The sequence below is a fragment of the Mytilus edulis genome, chromosome 14 (genome assembly GCF_963676685.1).
Source record: "Mytilus edulis chromosome 14, xbMytEdul2.2, whole genome shotgun sequence".
Taxonomy (NCBI): Eukaryota; Metazoa; Mollusca; class Bivalvia; order Mytilida; family Mytilidae; genus Mytilus; species Mytilus edulis.
In genome coordinates, this window is record NC_092357.1 from 60,564,716 (window position 1) to 60,582,031 (window position 17,316).

General features: G+C 31.7%; 1 protein-coding gene across 1 annotated transcript; it reads left to right on the plus strand.

The window, feature by feature from the left end:
• Positions 1–311: 311 nt before the first annotated feature.
• On the plus strand, positions 312–16,195 carry LOC139502935 (hemicentin-1-like). Its single transcript, XM_071292607.1, has 12 exons — positions 312–599; positions 1,107–1,406; positions 3,688–3,999; positions 4,508–4,807; positions 5,153–5,452; positions 8,435–8,728; positions 9,051–9,110; positions 9,661–9,762; positions 11,195–11,239; positions 12,106–12,151; positions 14,526–14,572; positions 15,471–16,195. Exons 1-12 carry the CDS (start codon positions 371–373, stop codon positions 15,488–15,490), a joined length of 2,055 nt encoding a protein of 684 aa, XP_071148708.1. The 5' UTR covers positions 312–370; the 3' UTR covers positions 15,491–16,195.
• The last annotated feature ends 1,121 nt before the right edge of the window (positions 16,196–17,316 follow it).

The following is a 17,316-nucleotide window of genomic DNA, read 5'->3' on the forward strand; positions in this document are numbered from 1 at the left end:
AAATTTTAATTTACTTTTTTTCAATGGAATATCCAGTGTTAAAAATATATTATTGACAGTGTGTACACAATAAATGTACGTTACTAATGTACGCATTAGCAACAAAAGACTATGATTATAAAAATGCAAAGCAAGATGGGTGTGTATCAACAAAGTGTACTTTAACTGCACGCCTTATCATTTAATTAAAAGTGAAATTATGTGGGAGGGATAATACAAATGTCTACCAAATATTGATATATAAACAAACATAATGGAATCCCTTTGCATAAACTGCCTTTCGCTTTTTCTTCCTACAGAGATTCCAACTGTAACAATTAAACATGCAGCATATAACACCACGTATGGATTCAATGTGACTCTAGAATGCATGATAGTTTCTTCCCCAAACCACACCCATGTATACTGGCAACACATCTATAATGAAACAGTATTAAATATAACATCCGATAGTCCCGGTGTTTATGGCTCAAAGGTAACTGACCCGTCATTGACTATACTGCATGTTACTGCAGAGGATTCCGGAGACTACATATGCTTTGCTGTAAATATTGTTGGAACAGGAAACAGCGAACCAACGAGTTTGACCGTATTAGGAGGTATACATTTATTTACTTTCATAGAACCGAATAAAAGTTGGAATGACGTTTGAAAATATCAATTAAATGCAATCTGATTTTAAAGAACTAAATTCAGTCTAAGTTTTATATTTAAAGCAGAAATTGAACTCAAATTTAAAAAAATCCACATGACGGAGCCAAAACAATATTATCAAAAATCAGTATGGACCGTTTAAGTCTTTGTCTCAAATTTTAATTTACTTTTTTTCAATGGAATATCCAGTGTTAAAAATATATTATTGACAGTGTGTACACAATAAATGTACGTTACTAATGTACGCATTAGCAACAAAAGACTATGATTATAAAAATGCAAAGCAAGATGGGTGTGTATCAACAAAATGTACTTTAACTGCACGCCTTATCATTTAATTAAAAGTGAAATTATGTGGGAGGGATAATACAAATGTCTACCAAATATTGATATATAAACAAACATAATGGAATCCCTTTGCATTAACTGCCTTTCGCTTTTTCTTCCTACAGAGATTCCAACTGTAACAATTAAACATGCAGCATATAACACCACGTATGGATTCAATGTGACTCTAGAATGCATGATAGTTTCTTCCCCAAACCACACCCATGTATACTGGCAACACATCTATAATGAAACAGTATTAAATATAACATCCGATAGTCCCGGTGTTTATGGCTCAAAGGTAACTGACCCGTCATTGACTATACTGCATGTTACTGCAGAGGATTCCGGAGACTACATATGCTTTGCTGTAAATATTGTTGGAACAGGAAACAGCGAACCAACGAGTTTGACCGTATTAGGAGGTATACATTTATTTACTTTCATAGAACCGAATAAAAGTTGGAATGACGTAAGAATTATTGAGTCGCACAATATCTACCTAGTATTGATAAGTAGATAGACATTGTGCAATCTCTTTGTTTTGTATTAATTCCAACAAATATTCCAATTGTTACGATTTAATTATTTACAGATACAATGTGCTTCTTGAATGCATGATCGATTCTTATCCATACCACACTCATGTGCTAAGGCAACATATATTAAGTAAAACAGTAGCAGATATAACATACGAACAAAGTTTCAATTATCTCAAGCTATAATGAGTCTGGCGTACTAAATTATAATCCTGGTACCTTTGATAACTATCGCCATCGTTTGTATTCTCTTGTTGTCCATATTATTCTTCAACTTTTCCTTGTTCACCTTTCACTTCAGATATTCGGTATTGAAAAGGTTGATTCGTGTTTGTGTGTTGTGTTTACGAATCAAAATACAATTTTATATTAAATGTGTTTATGAAAAGCGACAAAGCGAAGAAAAACAACTGAAACCCATAATTAAAAAAATTAGACGAAAAGACAGAGTCCTATTCAATCAAAATGCTGTAGATATAAAACTTCAGATAAAGCATCAACACCTGCACCCATCCCCGTTTCCATACTCCTAAAAATAAACATTGAGTGAAGTTGGTTTCATGAAGATTAATCAGTTATTATCCCCAAAGTAACACTTTTAACGCGATTATAGCAAATTTAATTCACTAAAAACTCTTTGTCCAATAACTCTGTAACATGTGTAAGCAGGTGTCATTAATAAAATAAAACATTATGGGTCAAGCAGCTTTAGGTATAGAACTAATTATTCAGGCCTAGTCGGAAAGAACATACAAGAAAATAGTACATAATATAAACAAAATAGTTCCTGCGCATAGCTGTATCTTTGTCAATAGAGGTTATATTTGGGTAATCTTGGTATCAAATGAAAGCTTGGGGACTTGGGACACTGTAGATCCCGTGTTGAAAAACTTATTTGAATGATAAAGGAGAATATAAAATTATGATAGGAGGGCACATTTGGCCTGTTGTTCAGCCCGTTTCCATACTCCTAAAAATAAACATTGAGTGAAGTTGGTTTCATGAAGATTAATCAGTTATTATCCCCAAAGTAACACTTTTAACGCGATTATAGCAAATTTAAATCACTAAAAACTCTTTGTCCAATAACTCTGTAACATGTGTAAGCAGGTGTCATTAATAAAATAAAACATTATGGGTCAAGCAGCTTTAGGTATAGAACTAATTATTCAGGCCTAGTCGGAAAGAACATACAAGAAAATAGTACATAATATAAACAAAATAGTTCCTGCGCATAGCTGTATCTTTGTCAATAGAGGTTATATTTAGGTAATCTTGGTATCAAATGAAAGCTTGGTGACTTGGGACACTGTAGATCCCTTGTTGAAAAACTTATTTGAATGATAAAGGAGAATATAAAATTATGATAGGAGGGCACATTTGGCCTGTTGTTCAGATCAGAACATCATGTTTATGTACTATCAAACTTCCGGGAACCAGTACGCTCTAATATGCAAGTAAAGGTATTTTGATTTTTTCAGCACAAGTCAGGATAAGGTACAGTTTTGACATGAAATAACTGTCACTTTATTTGAACTCAAGACCTTGACATTACTAACAGACATGTGTTAAAATTTTTAGAAATCATACCCTTTAAATTATAAGTCACGTGTGTTGTCAGAACTACTTTGTGTATGTAACAATTATGTTAGTGTCACATTACAGCCCACATATTGCTACAATAAGGTATATTAGCCTTTTTGGGGCATTTAGCATGCACACAGTTAACACTGAAATTAATGAGACTTTTATATTATGACTAGTATATAGTATAAAAATTACCTTTAGTAAACTTATCTCGTGAGTGGTCATATTTCCGGGGGATTACGCTAAAAAGAAATTAAACGTTTAAAATTAAATAAGTGAAATGTTCATCTGTGGAACCTGTTTTCATTGAATCTCTGTAGTCCTTTTCTATAAATATAGCGATATAGCCTTTTTGTGCTAATGCGGCGTAAAGCAACAAACAATCAATCAATCTACAAATATAATAAATCCGTCATTAAATTAATCATCTGTCCATATATAGATTGTGTGATCATTTATTTCAATGGAATGTATGTGCAAGTATTAAACTGAATTATTAACAAAAATCGCGTTTAAACTGCTGATCAAAATGTGCAGTTGGATCAGGAATTTATTACTATTATTCTGTTTTAAATTACAGAACAGAACGATCTTGTTATCAAAACTGAAAAAGATCGATATATAGTGATGTATGGAATGTCACTTACATTAGAATGTTCAGTACATACAGCCAGACATAGCCCAGTTCGTGAGATATATTGGCAGTACAATAATAATGGAGTAATAACTACGATTGTTAAAGATACAGACGGGATATCCGGAAGTTCCATCAAAATTCCATCACTGACTATTTTGTATGTGACAACATCTGAATCCGGAATTTACACCTGTTTTGCTAAAGATGACAATGTAACAGCAAAGAGTAAACCAATAAATGTTACTGTTATCGGAGGTTTATTTCATATTTTTTTGTTTTGATGCAATATTCTAGTTTTAAGGGGGTTACCAGCGATTTTAAGTTTCATTCGCTGTTAATTTCTGCTAGGAGGAAGTATTCAGTTTAGTTTTGTCATGTTAGTTCAGAAATTATTGCGACGTTTTTATTATTGCGAAAAATGCCACAGAGTAAACACAATAATTTAAACTCGCATTCTGAAATATTAATTTATGAATTCAACATGTTTTTACTCAAAATCGTAAATATTAAAATCGCATTTCAGTTTAAAATGACAAAATCGAAATATTAAATGCAAGCATTAATTTGTTAATTTACAGTTATTGATAATGATACACTTTAGGCACAACACTTTTTTCTTTTCATACATGGAGACGGCAGTTTATCTATTTTAACTGTTAGTCATTCAGAATGCAATTGAGGTGTCTACATTTCGTGTCAATTGTGCCAATGTAGGTTTTTTGGAATTAAGAAGAAGAAAAAATATATCACATTTCTATTACAGGTGAGCCAGTTGTAAATGTTGGATATAGAATTTCGTCAATCGGGTATGGTGAAAAAGTTACATTATTTTGTAATTTTACTGCTTACCCAAATGTAACACGTGTTTACTGGGAGAAAGAAGTGAATGGTGCTAAAAACGTCATAAATAGCTGGACAGTGGGAATCCGCGGGGCCTCTGTAGAAAGTCCATCGTTGACTATAGTGAAAAGCACTACAGCAGATGTAGGCAATTACAAATGCGTAGCTACAAATGTTATTGGAACAGGATACAGTGAAACTATTAGTTTAAAAGTGATTGGTAGTAAGTAAAAGATATTGCTAAATGTTGAACTTTTATCATATCTAATATTCTCGAATTATGAAGATACAATTGTTAAGTATCATTTTACTGTATTTTATAATTCAATTCAAATTAAAAGATATTGCAAACAAAAGCTCCAAATATTGTTTTAATGAATGTTAAACCAACTACCAATAGTTCCTTTTACTGCATCATTTAGGTGTTTTTTTTTACGTTTCCTTTTTCTGTTTATTAAATGATAATCCCCATGAGCTTTCGATTTTGCCATTTGATTAGAGATTTTTCGTTTTGGATATTCTTAGGAGTTCGGTATCTTTTGTTATTTTACCTTTTTCCGTATTTCAGAGTTGCCAAATGTTATTGTCACACCGGTTTTGCAACCAGTGATTTATGGTGAATCGGTAAACCTTACTTGTAGTGTTAACGCAAACCCACCAGCGACAATTGTTTATTGGGAGAAAAAATTAAATGGTATCATCAAAGTAATGAATAACGAAACTACTGGAATAGCAGGCATTACGGTTGAAAATCCATCGATGACTTTGTTTCATGCAACTGATTCGGATTCGGGATATTACAAATGTTTCGCAGTAAATGAATTTGGACAAGGTTACAGCTCATCTGTACGACTAGCTGTCATTGGAGGTAGTAAAATTAGTTTACGACTCAAATCAATAAATGTGTTCGTAGACAGTAGATGTTTTTGTGTTCTGTTAAATTGTTCCTTTTAAAATTGTTAAACGATGATGACTGATGTACCCATATTTTAACTATTATATTTATTGTGTCTGTTTATTTAACGCATCAATGTAAAAATATCGGAAATTGATGAGACTGTCATTAAAGTGAGAGGGTTAGCGCTATAGAACCAGGTTTAATCCACCATTTTCTACATTTGAAAATGCATGTACCAAGTCAGGAATATGACAGTTTTTGTCCATTCGTTTTTGATGCGTTTTGTTATTTGATTTTGCCATGTGATTATGGACTTTCCCAATTGATCTTCCTCTAAGTTCAGTATTTTTGTGATTTTACTTTTTTCTTTATAATAACACACTAAGTAATCAAACTATATCAACAATTGGCTTCCTTTGTGCAATATGCTTCGTATGACTATATGTTGTATATAAACGTCGTTTCGCAAAGTTTTACACAAATCAATAACATAGCATTCGGCAATTATATAATGGCACAATGGAGAAAAAAGTGACTAAATATATATTCTTCTATGAAGCAGTTATGCCATTTTCGACAATTATGCATTGTATTTTGATTGTATCAGGGTCGGTTGAAAACAAAAATTTACGACAAAAGAGATAATTTTGGCTTCCGAATTGTGAATTTAATTGTTTGCCCAAGCGTTCCAGATGGTGAAGTTGAAATCATCACTTTGTAAATTTTACGGACGCCATCACGGGGTGGTTGACTGTTGTAGAATATCCGTTTCACAGATGATACCGGATATGTTCATTATGTCGTTACTACACTTCCATTCCATTTCAACGAATGTGAGCTACCGAGTTAGACTTTTTACCGGCTTTGTAACACTAGTAACATTAGCAACGCGAAGAGTAACGCGTGTTGAGCATGATCTGCTTACCCTTCCGAGGCACCTGAGATCATTCCCAGTTTTTAGTTGGGTTCGTGTTGCTGTATTCTCCCCTATTTATGACATTTTTACCTATTGTGTCTGTTTGTTTTGTTCACACATCGTTGTCAATATTATGGAATTTGATGCGACTGTCATACAAATGTGATGTTTCGGGCTATAAAACAAGGTTTAACCTACCATTTTCTACATTTGAAAATGCCTGTATTAAGTCAGGAATATGACAGTTGTTGTCCATTCGTTTAAAGTGTTTTATCATTTGATGTTGCCATTTGATTAGGGACTTTCCGTTTTGAGTTTTTCTCAAAGTTCAGTATTATTAGGATTTAACTTTTTGAATCCTGTCAAATGGATGACTCAAAGTCATTATAATACGATTGATCAATTGTGTTTTGGTAAATATGAAACATCAGATGAAATATGACAACGAACGCAATTAATGGAATCTCGTAGGAGCTGTTGTACGTCAATTACAGGTGTAAGAATTCACTGAATGTTGCAACACATTGAGACAATTCAAAATATACTAAAACAGTAGCTTTTCATCTCACAATTCCATTTAAACATTGTTAAATATACAACGTGGACACACCAAATATAAAAAAATTATATGAAACAAAATAACACGAAACCCGACATACCAGGGTCATTGACATGCTAAGAAGCCGTAAGATTTCTTTTAGATATGTACGGAAATGTTATGTTAAATCATACATCCTTGAAAGTTTCTGGCAAATACATATAACAGATTTGTAGAATATGAACAATTTTGATCTTTGAAGTATCAAATCAAACGTTGATATGATGTATTTATGTCAGGTTAAGTCATTTTCTTAGCTGTTCAGACTCCTTTGGTTGTTTTTCTACAGAATAGAATATGTTGCCCCATATCACTCATTTTCTCATGACTGCAATAGCCCATAAAAGATCATTTACAAAAATCAAAGCATATTGTATATTTAAGTTCTTATGATAGGAGACCCAAATAATGGCAATGCAAAGTATAAGATAATGTTCGAGTCAGCCTATTTCTGTCATTTGTATTTGAATATTTCTAAAAGTAGTTCCATAATCATCATGATCAAGCAATATTTTTAGTTGATATTGTATTTTAACTAATGATTAAGTTTACCCATCCGTGAACCTAAAAATTTACTTTTATTGCTTCTTGTTTACTAATGTGTTTTGTTGTTTGTCTTAACATTATTTTTTTGAATTATTGAAATATTAGACAATAAAATTAACGGTACCAATTTTCTTGCACCAGATGCACATTTCTACAATACTTGTATCTTCTCTTCAGTGATGCTCATGGCCTAAATATTTGAAATCCAAAGCTTATATAAAAGATGAAGAGCTATAATCCAAAAGGTCCAAAAAGTATAGCCAAATCCATAAAAGGAATCAGAGCTTTGCATGAGGGAGATACATTCCTTAATTTATAATAATTTCTAATATTTTGTAACAGCAAATTCTAAAAACACAAAAAATCCGTATTTTCATGCCAGTACCGAAGTACTGGCTACTGGGCTGGTGATACCCTCTGGGACTAATAGTCCACCAGCAGAGGCATCGATTCAATGGTAGTAATAGAATTAACGGTACCAATTTTCTTCATCAGATGCGCATTTCGACAATACTTGTCTCTTCAGTGATGCTCGTGGCCAAAATATTTGAAATCCAAAGCTTATATAAAAGATACAATGTGCGTCTTATCGTCTTTAAAAAAAGTCAACATTTTGGCAGATCTTCTAGAAGATTCTGATTCATATAAAAGGCACATCACATGCTGTTAACTCATATGACTCTTGGCTCCTCCCAGGATCATAGTCCATTGATGAATCTGAATATAAAAAAAAATATTTTATAACTCGTACTATTAAGTGCGACAAACCTTTCCATCGGTCTGAAATATATACATCCATTTCATATTTTTTTCTTTATCTTTTTCATATTCAAGTCTCCGATGATTTCAAACCAGGAATATCTAGAAGCTTAACATTTTTATATTATCGCAGGTCTTCCAGAAGTTTCTGTTCCATCATTGACATATCTAACTGGGGCTGGTCATACAATAGCTATTAATTGCTTTGTAAAGAATACATCTCCAGAAATTTCAAAGGTGTACTGGAAAAGATATATACATGGCTCCTCAACAATAATATCATCCGCTTCGATAGGAATTAAAGGAGTTACTGTTGAAAATCCATCGTTAATTATTCCATCTGCCATGGAATCGATGACAGGGGAATATACATGTTTTGCTGTTAACTCTGTCGGAACCGGTAGCAGTCTTCCCGCAAAAGTAACAGGTAGTACATTTGATAAAGTGAACAGTTGTCCATACTACGTTTGTTTTCTTATTGTTGCTAGCATACACCTCTCATTGTACTTTTAATATTTAATAATAAACCACTAAATAAAAATCAATAATTTTTACATTTTATATTTTTCAGCGTTTTATTGTTTGCAATTTGCAACATTAATTCTCCATTCATTCCACTTATTTCGTTACAACAGTTTTAATATTTCTTATTTATCACTTGGAATTTAAATTACATTCACAAATACTTTTAAAATAAAATATTGCTCGTTAAGATTGATATTTCAACACAAAATTTATCTTTGTTTTAGTTAAAACAGGATTTATACCAGTTGTCAACTCTGAGGATTCAAATAGTAAAACGAGCAACAGTATGTATTTGGCCCACCATGTAAATTCATTAATTGATAAATTACTTTGTGACACATTGAATTGAAAAATAAGACAAATTCGTAGCTTATACGACAGAAAAATCCAAACGTTCATTGACTTAGTTTTACCGATTTAAAAATATTTCAGTGTACGGTAGATTGGAATTAGTTTCTTCAAAATTCTTTGTTCATTGTTCGGGGTTGGGTTGTTTTTTACCTTACGTTCTTAACTTAAAGATTATTAATTGAGAAAATGCAACTTTAATATAGATGTAAAATGATAAAAAATACAAGACTTGTCTATTTTTATAATCTATTAGTTATGAACAGGCAAACTGTAATGAACGAATCGCTTGTCCGTGTAAAAGAAATTCGCAATATTTAAAAATCTTTAATAAAAAACTGTAATATGACTTATCATTGTTATCCCATTCCTCCGAAAATGAAAATTTAAAAGCGAGTAAAGATAGAATTGATATAATATTTATAAGTTCTACATTAAGTTTTTTCCTTAATGCATGTAAACCTGCATAATTATATTGCATTGAAGGTGATACAGTGATTTCAATAACTATAGCTGCGATTGGTGCAATAGCTGCAGTAGGTTCCGCAATATGTGCTTGTTGTAATTATAAGCTAAACCAAAGGTCTGGTAAGTTAAATGTATTCAAACTTTGTATACGATCTTACGATAATTATATGATTATGTTTACATGATCATAATTTGATATAAAAATTATAACATTGTGATCCTGAATAATATTTTGAAAGCTAAATTGCTATTTTTAAAATGATATATAATTGCAATAATACTGAATATGATATAATGAAATTAAAGAAGTCAATGTTTTGTTTATCATTACTTGGTTTTACAAGAAGCTACAGTGACCATTAATTATCAATTGTATTTCATTTCTTTTAAATTTGTACAAGAACCGTAAAAAAGTATAATCTGAAAAATTACAAAACATGCATAGGAGAATTTGACACTGTTAACACATTCTTTACTACAATGCATGAGCAAAAGTCAATCATGCATGTGCATCCGTAAATAATTTTCGATTAAGAAATAGATCATTCATATTTTTAGGTTTCTTCTTATCGCATAAAACACCGGGGGATAATAAGATTGACCAAATAAAAGAACTACCATAGGAAGCTCTGCCTTAATGTATTCTCATCACTCTAATCTGTGTTTTAGGAAAAACCTCAAAATATGCATTATCTCAGCTATATAACGTCAAAACATATTTTTTTTCGGTAAATATTGGTAATCATTATCCAAAGGTGATGCATATAATTTACAATGTACCTGTGTTTTACGGGTTGCATCGAATGCGGCGTATTTGGTGTTATCTTGTTATTTGCTTGGTATTCAACAGTCTCATTGCATACTACTGTGGACTCATGTGTATATATATGTCCAATCGAAGTTTCGCCCCCCTGTGTTAATTGAACGCAAATTTCTCAGATCACCAGGATACTGACGTCAATACTCAGATCACCAGGATACTGACGTCAATACGCAGACCATCAGGATACTGACGTCAATACGCAGATCATCAGGATACTAACGTCAATACACCTACTATGGTGCAAATGGCGAATATTACGAATGATGTCGTTCTGTCAGTCGGAACACGGTTAAGCGGGACAAGTTTAAGCTTACTCATATCATGTTTTGGTCCGGTTATAATACACAATACACAAAAACAAAAAAAGGTATACGTACGCGGGATTATAAGAGTAAACAGATGTTGTGAACCGTATTTCAGTCAAGGCACCATCCCTGGTCAAACAGTGATGATGAACTCTATATCATCATCCCAAGAGACCTTTCTAGCAATATTTACCTACACTAACAATAAACGTGTAATGTTTATCAAATGTCTTTATATACGAGTTTGCTAGCAGTAAACGACAAACGTAAAAGTAGAGGTGGGCGTTTATTGAGAAGTCAAAAAAGTCCTATGTAAAACCCTACAGCCTGCCCGTAAAGCGTAATACTAATAAACAATATATGACGCGTTGTTATATGTATGATATATTTTTTAAATGTATTTATTTACTGATATTTGACATAGGAACCCAACAGCCATTATCGTCAACTGAACTGAATGCATCCACAGGTTAAGTATTATTTACACTTCTAAATTATAGACTTATCATTGTTTTAAAAATTTACAAAAGTGAAAATATTGGATACAAATATTTATTGAGTTGGCGATATTTAACTTTATTGGCATCACACAAAAGAATATACGTTATCTGTCCACGGAAGTAGATGAAAACATGTGTTTCGAACTATTTAACTTCGTGTCAAAGATAAATTCACATAAAATGATAATGATAAATTATTCAAATATTGGTGTGATGACTAATATTCGTATGAAACCTTGAACACAAACAACAACCAGCTTTATTATCAACATATTGGTTTATAGTCATATCAATATATACCAGGTTTAATTTTGTGCATCAGACACAAATGTAGTCTAAATTCGATTCACCTGTGACGCTTTAACCATAACAGCACGGTGTATATTCATAATCTTTTACTGAGTACAGTATCTGAAAGGACGCGTTTTCTGACTTGAAAGGAAGCAAAACCGTCGATTCTACTCCGTGAACAGTTAAGATATAAACAATAACAAAATAACGAAGATTAGAGTCATTGAAAATAAGACATTTTCAAGGTTGTGCTCAATTAAGCTAAAGTCAAATCAGCATGTATGTAGTTTATTTACCGTATAGCGAAATACGCTAGTTTCTTCTTCATAAGACTCTTTAGTGACGCTCAGATCAAAATAGTTAGAAAGCCAGTAGTATAAATTTGAAAATTAAAAAAAAGTTGTTCCAAATCAGGCTATTTAAGGTAATCTTTGTTTGGGATAAGAAAATCCTAAGTATTTCGAATAATTTATACGTTTGCAAACAGTTAATTTTAAAGAGATTTGGTATGAATAAACATTTCAAGATGTGATACTTGCAACAGGTGACAGAGATGTTGAAAACATGAATAACAGTAGATCACAATCACGGTACGTACTTCAAAATATCTATGCATTTGAGTAGTAGTTTATAAAGAGAAATTATCAAGATTTCCTTTTGAAATCAATCATTTTCATGTTTCAGTTTCCCCCTCTCTACCATGTCTACCGTATTTTCTGCTTAAGAACTCCTATATTGAATGGATTTACAGCCATGTTGACCATATATTTATAGATTGTGTTTAGATATAGGAAGATGAGGTGTGAGTGCCAATGAGACAACTCTCCATCCAAAAAACAATTTTTAAAGTAAACCATTATAGGTCAATGTACGGCCTTCAACACGGAGTTTTGGCTCACATCGAACAACAAGCTATAAAGGGCCCTGAAATTACTAGTGTAAAACCATTCAAACAGAAAAATCAACGGTATAATCTATATAAAAAACGAGAAACGAGAAACACGTATAAATTACATAAAGAATCGAAAACTACTGTACATCATATTCCTGCCTTAGGACAGGTGCACACATTTGCAGCGGGATTAAACGTTTTAATGGTACCAAACCTTCTACCTTTTTCTGAAACAATAGCATAACATCACAACATAGAAAAACACACGATAAAATATCAATTGGAAGGCTTAACTCAATCAAAAAACGTAAATTAACACACTATGAACGAATAAATTTGATCTGAGATATCTGAATGTCTGACTGTGTAGTTCTGTTGTAGGAAATTTTTTCTTTCTCTTCTACAATCCTAATTTTCTACCACATATAACTTGTCAAAATGTCAGATAACTCCTGCAACGTCACATCGAACCTTTGAAAAGTGTGCACGAAATTGTTCATATTATCCTTGATAAAAATGAGAACGGTTGTTATATGAAATAAGAGAGGCTTTCTAAATAGCCACATGTTAGTTCAAATAACACTATTCTTAATCTCTAAACTGTTTCTTGTTCGAAACGGATACCTTAACACTCCGGTTATGGCAACAAAAAAAGAAAATGCTATTCCGATCGACATTTCTTTGTTAAGTGATATATTTCACCAAGACATTTGACATAAAGAAGAACATATGGATAATTAATATCTTCAGAATGACTTCAGTTTACGTTTTTTCATACCTGCAGATCTAAAAAAAAAGGTACCATAAACCAATTGACTTCGTTCTCATGGTAGCCGTCACTTTGTACCATTGTGTGTCATTTTTCTCGTTGTTAGCGTATTTATATGGATAAATTGAAGATCAAGCATATCAACCATTGTACAATAGTTGGTGGTAACAGACAATTGCTATTAAGTTGTTCGAATATAGTAGACTATTTTCTCCCGATTCAAAGGGACATTCAAATTCTTATGTTGACAAAAAACTAACAACTCCATAGTATTAAAAGAAAAGCACTTCGCCTTGATATAATTCTAAATTTTTGCTGTTGGTCAGGTTTCATTCTCCAGTATGAAATCATGATAGGAAATGCAAACCCAGCAATTTCAATTTATACCTTTTATACCTTTTATACCTTTTATCTTCGGGTCGTTACATAAGCCAAAGGCTTCTACTGCTCTTGGATTGTCGTATATGATTTCTCATCTCATAATAATATATTTATATATAATATATTAAACTTATAAAAAAATACTTATTTAGGTGTGCGCAGCTGAAACACTTAACACGCACATATCAATGTATATAGGTTCCAATTTTCGCCATTTAATGCAGACTTAAAATTATTCAGAGTCTTTGCCGTCACCGTTAAATCTGACAGGTTATTCCACTGATCCACTTCTCTAATTGAAAAAGTATTTAGTCTATGTGTGGTCTTACACTGTTTTTTTTTAAATTTAATGAGTGACCTCTAGTATTAATAGATGGTGCTAATTTGGATATGCATACTCCATATGCAGGGAACGAAAAGATAGATCTAACTTGTATGACAGTCTTTATATTGAAAACAATGTTTGAATGAATCAACATTATATATATATAATTATGTTAAAAAAAATAGTGGTTCAGCAGTCAACATTGTGGGATCATCTTATTTACTATGAAGATAAACAAATATTTCAACAAAGAAAACCACATTAGCACATAGACATAACACATAACCATGTTTTATTGTGTTGCGTACAATAGTATATCAATAAAGTATTATAATTTTGCCATATGATAATACTATATATCATGTCACTCATAAATCGTTTAAAGTGTTTGTAGCTGGTGCATTCAAGGCTTTCCTCTCTGTTATATGTATTGTGTGTATCATATAATACTTGTTTGGCATGTTTAAAACCCCTAACTTGGGAATGCATTTTTAATGATGATCTTAATCGTATATTTATAAGATTAAAAGAGTTCTGTCTATGTGCTAATCAATTTCAAAGGCTAATATACATAAACAACATACGTCTGTGTTACAGTTCCCGATCAGAAGTGGAAAATAGCACCAGACCACAAAGTTCTACAGGTAATATATATACTACAAGTAAACAATTCTACCCGATAAGAGAAATTAATTGACTCTTCAAAAAAGAAAAAAAAAGAAAATAAATAACCATAAAAAAACTTTCTGAAACGAAATCAATTTCAATATTTTATCCACACTACTCTGTGTAGTGTCAAGAGTACATATCTGTTGATAAAATGTGTATCACCTTTGTATGGTATCTTATTTGGATTTTACAATGTTGCAGAGTGATTTATGACTGACAAAAATCATTTTAAACATAGCTAACTACTAAAGAAGAAGGATGAATACATTTTGATTTTTTTTGTATATTTCGAATAATGTCATATTTTATTCCGTCGGCTTCTAAATCGTTCGTTGACATTTAACTTGCAAAACTAGAGAACTAAGATTACAAATGGATATTCAAACTAACAAGTCAAAGATAAACTTACAACGGAATGGTAATAGATGGACTCGATCACGGAATTGATGCGGAAGGACACTTCGAAACAAGGAGCTATTAATATAGCAACGTTTTCAGTATCAATGTTGCCATCATTTCATTCTTGAAACTAACAAATATGCAAAAAATCTAAAGTTTGAATTACAGTTGATATGACTCATTGGATGCTAGGCAGTAAATTTGCAGAACCTTGGAATCACTCTGTACGGGAATTAAAAGACTATATTTGTTCCAATGTATAGATTTCTGCAAATACTTTTGATATCAACTTCGATATTGCTGATTTTGTTCCATCAACGATTTCAAGACGAAAGACTTATTTATTTAGACATCTCATATCATTATAACTGATTAGAATAATCAATCGAAAAGGTTTATATAAGTTATCAATTCTGCTCCTACATATGCTAAATATTATTTGTTTTCATTTCATCATTTCATTTTGTTCTATAGGTCCTGGTACCAATTCTTAATGTGATGTATTAGAGACAGATACAGAAACGGAACACTAAAAAACACTTTTTTTTTCATTTGATCTAAAGTATTTCCTAAAAATAGCATTTGTAATTAGTTTGAGAGTTTGTTTGTTTTTAACGGTTTATGCCAATTGTATATAACATGTACATGATGTACGTTTTACATGTTTTAATTTTAATATTTTATATTGAATGTTTGTTAACTTTCTAATAATTTACTTTGGAATGTGTATCTTATTTTTTTATCATTTCTTTTGACACAATGTGTTATTATTAGCAAGTGTTCATGTGTATATCTTGTGTTCAAATATAAAATGACTGAATAAATAGTCAACGATTAATCTTACAGGGCGATGGATCATGTTAAATGATTCTATACACTACAAAATATAATATATAACAAGTCAAAAAGGGTACAACATCACCATTAGATAACTATACAATGAACAAATATTAGGTATTTTGGATAACATATATCCTTCTTCAATAATAGCATGATGTCAAATGAATCATGTCAATATATTCAAACAGAGAAACTATCATAATCTGGACATTTGTACAATTTAAGCGAACACCACAGACGCTGGTACAATTTTAAAATTGTGTTCAAATATATAATATGTATGTATCGTTTTTCTATATTTACTTCATTATTATTTCAAAACATTGTTTATCTAAGACAATAAATTAGTATTGCTATTTCGTACCGTCCTTCGTGTTCCTTTTATGACAGTCGAAGACCCGACCGGTCACCGGATTATACTATTTCATATGTATTAGTGCCTTTATTGCAAATATTTACATCAGAATTTTTATTTTGTTTTAAAACAAATATTTTCTTCAAGCCAACCAAATAATTAATAAGTTAAAGTACCAGAACCAAACTGTAAATTTGGGTAACAATAAGCGGTGCCCATTTTCAAATGCATACATCTCAATCAATAACAACCACGAACAAGGTACAAATAATTGAAAACTGATCAGCCTAAAGTTAAGAGATACTTATGGCGAGATCCTACATTTGCCGTTGTTATTTTACCTGATTTTTGGGGGTATTTATGAATTTTTCTTAGAATTAAATATGACACATATGCATTTTAATTTCATTAGAATAAATATCATTGTACACATAGTATGCCTTGTCTACATACCCTACTGACAGAAGCACACACTTTTTTTGGTTCGAGATATAATAGTTGTTCAATAAGGATCAATTTAATTGTGACGTTACCTATTTTACGAATAGGACCGGAAAACTAAACATATTTTTATGATTGAAAAACTCCTCCTTAGTAGTTCCAAATTATATTGCATGGAACGTTTGAATATCTGCAATTAGATAAATATATTGCTGAGAATTATTAACTGATCATTTAAAAGTTAAAGTTAGCATATGTATGCCATATTCTAGTTTGAAGTTTTCCACTTAGCCAATGTCAAGGGAAAAATCCTCAAATGAAGCAAATCTTTTAGTTTCAGAGTATCCAGATCATAAAATTCATTATGATATTTAAAAAGAGTATATCTGCTGGTGGACTGTTAGTCCCCGAGGGTATCACCAGCCCAGTAGCCAGTACTCCGGTACTGGCATGAAAATACGGATTTTTTTGTGTTATTGAATTTGCTGTTACAAAATATTAAAAATTATTATAAATTAAGGAATGTATCCTTCATGCAAAGCTCTGATTTCTTTCACGGATTTGGCTATACTTTTTGAAACTTTTGGATTATAGCGCTTCATCTTTTATATAAGCTTTGGATTTTATATATTTTGGCCACGAGCATCACTGAAGAGACATGTATTGTCGAAATGCGCATCTGGT